This window comes from Cryptomeria japonica, chromosome 8, assembly GCF_030272615.1.
Source record: "Cryptomeria japonica chromosome 8, Sugi_1.0, whole genome shotgun sequence".
Taxonomy (NCBI): domain Eukaryota; kingdom Viridiplantae; phylum Streptophyta; class Pinopsida; order Cupressales; family Cupressaceae; genus Cryptomeria; species Cryptomeria japonica.
The window spans coordinates 458,361,425-458,367,333 of NC_081412.1; the positions used below are offsets into that span (position 1 = coordinate 458,361,425).

The 5,909-nt window shown below is 29.5% G+C and overlaps 1 protein-coding gene across 1 annotated transcript; it reads left to right on the top strand.

The window, feature by feature from the left end:
- Positions 1–252: 252 nt before the first annotated feature.
- LOC131061700 (antimicrobial peptide D2-like) lies at positions 253–920 on the top strand. The gene is made up of 2 exons (XM_057995516.2): positions 253–400; positions 580–920. Exons 1-2 carry the CDS (start codon positions 307–309, stop codon positions 759–761), a joined length of 276 nt encoding a protein of 91 aa, XP_057851499.1. The 5' UTR covers positions 253–306; the 3' UTR covers positions 762–920.
- The last annotated feature ends 4,989 nt before the right edge of the window (positions 921–5,909 follow it).

Sequence of the window (5,909 nt, forward strand, 5' to 3'; positions counted from 1 at the left end):
CTCCGCTAACCTCTGAGCTCATCTCCCACATTAAAAGAAGGCTCCCTCAATCCACATTGACTTGTTCTCAGTTAGAGTTTGAATAGGAATCAATAATAAATCTAGATCTGTTTTAGATATTTATCAACCATCTCCAGTTTGTTGTCAATCGTATCCCTTTTGCTGTCAAAATATGTAGCTATTTTATGGAAACACTGTTATTCTTCCACAGCTATAAATTTGTAACTCTTCAAAGATTGAATCAACTCAAACATATTGCTGTTATATTTTAAGTAACACCATCATAGAACATCTGTAATTCACGAGATGGCCAAGAGCGAGAGCATATATGCCTGCCTGGTGTTGTTATTGTTGCTCACAGCGTCTTTTGCTTCTGCTTCTGATTCTGCTTCTGCAGCTGGTATTATACGTTTCTCTTCTTTTATATCAATATTTTGTAGCTTTATAGATGGATTTTTTTTGATGATGCTTTTTCTCTCCCTGGTGCTGCTATTTTGTAGCTTTATAGATAGATTTTGTTTGTTGATACCGACGATAATTTCAACAAAAGTTCTGAAATACTTTGATTATTTGTAACAGGAATAGAAGTGTCTGAGGGAGACAACAAAGCTGTGTGCAGAAAATGGAGCGCAAGATATATGGGGATATGCATCAATTCTGATCAATGCAACGAGGTTTGCATTGATGGGGAACACGCTCTATTTGGAAAATGCAAATGGAGGAAACATGGACCTGCATGTTTCTGCTACTTTCACTGTTAGAACAGAACCGTTTCTGTTTCTTATTTCTGTCTTCTTCTATCATACGAGAATAAAACTCCTGGTCTTATAAGCAGGAATATAATTTTAGGTCAAAAATATTGTAACCTTTTTTATTTATTCAAGCAAATTTTAATATACATATATATTTGTTGTGCCCAACATTTTAAAGCAGTTTTCCTTTTCTATTAATAAATTTATTAACAGAGGTTTTAATAGTATCCAATATTATACAGATGCATTATTTTTATACATTATGTTAAAGGTATAGTTTATTTACTTGATCATCATCATTAGAATTTTAACGCACAATTCACATAAGAACAATAAGTGTAGACTTCTTTTAGCAACATAATAAATATTAATTTATTCTGATGAATATTAATATAATATCTTTTGAAAACTTGTGTCTTTCTCCCTTCTATACTCTTGCGCTTATAAGTAAATATATAAATTTAAGTCAAAGTAATGTAATGTTTATTTTTTATTAATGCAAATTTTTGTATGCATATATAGTTGTGTACAATATTTTTAAACGGTTTTCTTTTTTCTATAGACAAAATTATTAACAAATGGTTTTCATATAAATAAACATATAGGTATTATAAATGAATGAACATTTTTTTCTCTAAAAGCATATGTATATATTAAAAAGAATTTTAATTAAAAGTATTAAAACTATAATTTATGATTATATTCTTGTCAAAAGAATTTATAAAATGTACTTTTCTAAACCTATGATAGTATATTTCATTCAAACTGCGACTTATATCCTTCCATAATTATAGAAAAAATTTAATAGTATTTAAGAGAATAGAGATGGTAAAATTTACATAAAAATATTTTATGTGATGATCATAAAAAATTTATTTAAGAACAATATTTACAACATTTTATATGTTAATTTATTTTAATAAATATCAATCCAATATCTTTTGAAATCTCTACTCTATCTTTATATACAATATATATTTTCCTTTCACCTATGCATAAAAATATTAAAAAGAATAGCTCATATAAAACTTTTAAAAATAAATAAAAATAATATTTCTACATATCGTTTTCTCTTGTTTAACAAGGATGCAAAGCTTCAAGTTCGTTCCTGCCATTAGTATGATTAGTTTATAGGCCCTGCCATTAGTATGATTAATTTATAGGCCCTGCCATTAGTATGATTAGTTTATAGTTGGTGCCATTAGTATGATTAGCTTATAGTAAATAGAAATAGAGATAAATATAGAGGGAGAGGAAGAGGGTGACAAATATATAGAGAGATAGAGAAATAGAGAGGAGAGAGAGAGAAAGAATGGAAGAGATAGATAGATATAGAGGGATATGCGGTATTATGATAAAAGGATAGAGAGAAAGGGATAGAAGGACATAGAGAGAGAGGGGGAGAGATAGAGAGAGATAGGTAGAGAGGGAGAAGAAGGGAGAGGAGAGAAGTTAGTGTTATCAAATTTTAATTTAATATATTGAAATTCCTTTTTAATATTTGAAAATGAATATTAGAAACTTTTAATTAAAATACTCTTGTAGTAGAAAATATTTAATTTTAGTTGTTTAAAATAAGTGTTACTACATTATATAAATATTGTTGTTAATGAATATTAGTTTAAGATTAGCAATTACAATAAATTTATTACAATTAATTTTGAATGTCTTAAATTTTTATCCATAATTCAACTAAACTTAAAAATTCATTACAAAATTTTTATAATACGCAATTCAATGAAAATAAAAAATAAAGTTAGAAGGTGGAAAACCTAAAACCATGAGATTTTTCCATTAACATTTTTCTAGGGTGCTGTTTTTTAAATGAACCAATCACTTTACAAACAAAATTATCACCATTACAATAAATACTATAAAAAATCATTTGAAATATAAATAATAATATTTTTTATAAATCTAATTATTATTAATTTATAGAGAGGGGTGAAATCAAATAAGTCAATGAATTGCAAATTGGCTTTTTACTTTCAATAGATTTCATTTTTTTAATTTTTTCTAATTTTATTTTATTTGTATCTTTCAATATAATAGTTACAAATTTCACTCCTCATGATTTAACTCTTTGTGAAACAATAATACTATCTAAAATTGAAACCTATTTGTCAAAATTTTTATCAAAGACTTTAAAAAGTTATCATTATATTTCATCTATTATAACATGATAAACAAGAGTAAAAAATACAAAAAAAAAAAACAACATTATTAAACGTTATATTAATAATAATAATTCAACTTCTTTAAAAAAAAATTAATATCATTATAAAATTATTTTAGAAACAAATTATGAAAGTGGTAAGCTTTTAATAGCTATTTAACACCATAGTGAATGCATAAATAATCCTGCAGGAACTAATCAATAAATGAAAAGGCACAGCCACAGATATCAATAAATTACAATAATGTTATCAAGATTTTTCATCTTTACAAATTTCTAATCTTCACACATGAGCGGAAGAATCTTCAGTTTTAAACTTATAGCAATATAAATCGAATGCCAAAATATCTAGACAGAAAAGCAAGAATATTACCAAGCCATCGCTCTATGAATACATTAGAAACCAAAACCATAAATATATAAATATGGCAAGTTCTTTCAAAATCAACCAATAGATACATTTGATTTTAATTGCTGAACATGATTAAACTAAAGGTAAAATAATTAAATATATGTATTTCAATTATAAGTAAATATTATTAATGTATATATTTTATATTATAATTTAGCTATTTTTATTAAGATAAATGGGTTTTACAAAAATCCAAAACCCAAATCTAATATAAAAAATAAAACCACAAGAGTCTAAACAACTACCAATCAAAAAACAACATAAACAACACAAAGTGAGCAAAACAACATCTAGCAAAACCAAAACTAGTCAAGAGCTTTCATGAGCTCTGTATTTTTCCGGATCATATTCCTATTAATATTTTCGAATCAACATCCTGTGTGTTTATTCCCATATTCCCAATCTCTTCTTCCTCATCTTGGCTGGTGATGGCTAGGCTCTTTGAATATTAATTCTCTCATTAACCCTTTTTGAGGCCCTCCACACTACTATTCATAGCCTCTTTGTTGATTTCCATGCTACTATAACAATTTGGTTGTTAATTTAAATTAACATGTTATATTTTTTATGGTAAAAGGTAAATAATTTGAATATTATTGATAATAAAACTATGAAAGGAATAGAAAGAAGAATATAATGTCTTGGATTAGAGCCAACAATCGATCCAAACAAAAAGGTCCTTAAAGACTCATAACAAAAGCTATGTATGAACAAAATACTACAGCCATGATTACTCTTATAGGAGGGCAAATGTGAATGTGACAATAGCAAGATAGTATCTAGTAGGCCTACAAAATGATCACTTCATGTTTATAGTATCATTATCATCTTTTATACACATTTGACCACTACACCCTCACAAAGCACCATATGAATTCCTCATAACATCACAATTATAGATGAACTATGACATGAACCACCGCCCATCAAAACACTTGTATATATTAGTAGCCAGAACAAGAGCTATAGGTGCATGATAAGATAGATTCTTTAAAAATATACCCATGTCAAACCCCCATAACACCCACATCTGTACATTTTGGGGTCAATTAATGACCGTCGGATTAGTACCCTCAAAAATAATTTTGAGGGTCCCTTTTAAATAAAACAAGTTGTGCCTTTTGCTCATTTTTTTGAATTCTTCATGCCTATCATGTTTTATTTTGCACAAGACTTTTTGACCTGATGACCCAATGTCTAAAGTGTCCATTTATGTATCCCTCATCATGAAACAATTGGCCCCATGGTCCTAGGTATGTTCCTCAACCGAATACCTATTCATAAAGAAAGCATAAAGGCTTCTTGTAAAGCTACTTGTGACTTGGCAAGAGGGGTATACTCATCTTACTGAGGCCCAAGTGAATCTTTAGTGTACACTTGACCGAGATATCCACAAAGGCAGCATACTGGTGAATCAATGGAGTAAAGAGGAATGTGATTACATGGGACTCGTTCAAGTTGACTTTGTATGTTCAATGAGTCTCAAGTTATGGCCAATGGGGCATCTATTATATGAGCTCGAAACTCGGTGGAAGGGTATTCAACATTTTACAAAGTTTCTGAGTATGCGCAACCTAGGATGTTCACTATAAGGATTATTGTAGTAGACCCAGTGGCTTATTGTGATGACAGGAAAGGTGATGAGGTAAACAATATTGCAGCTAGCAAACTTATCATCACTGCAAGATCTTCATGATTGGAATGGGTTCTGTGTCGACTTCAATTTCATCATCAGAATACTACCTACAACAAGTTAGTTTCACAAAATACAAAGGAAATGCTAAAAGAAATCCAAACTCAGCCAATGAAACTACATGAAATAGATATGAAATAAAAATACTATTATTACCTTCAAGATTTATGTTTCATTGTGTCCTAACTCCACTGTTCATGGTTGCATATGGTGTGCTCTCAGACAAGCATCGATAGCTTCCAAGATGACATATGAAGAATGGACTGATAACTAGTAGTTAACTGATACTATGATATGCAATACTAAATGACTATGCTAAATAACTATGCTAAAATGATTGTGCTAAATGATTATTTTATTTGCTTCAAGATTAAAACTCACAGATGCATAAGTTTTCACAAATGATTAGCTTGAAAACTCACTTGAAGACTAACTCTCTCTTAACTCAAACTCCTAATCTTATAGACTTTGACAGGATAAGATGATGTGGCCCAGATCTATAGATTTGGATGGCTGTGAGCAAAGGTCAAGGTTGAGAGAAAGAGGGAAGGAGAAGACAAGTGTCACTCATCTCACCTTGACTAGGTTGTTGACTTAGGGAATCTAGGGATGGTTGGAGAAGATTTAGGCATGAGAGGACAAGTGGACTCAAGTCCTTCCTAAGATGTAGGGATGTTGGAGAGAATATAGAAGAAGGTTATGAAATATGTGTCCATACACAATATTTCATTAAATTTGGAGGTTGAAGATAAGTGGCTAATAAATGTTTTATTTATTTTAATTTGTTGAATTAATTTAGCCACATGATGGATGAGTTAGCAAAGGAAAGATGAAGTGGAGATGGAAGGTGAGTTGGAAAAGGGATTAAATAATTTA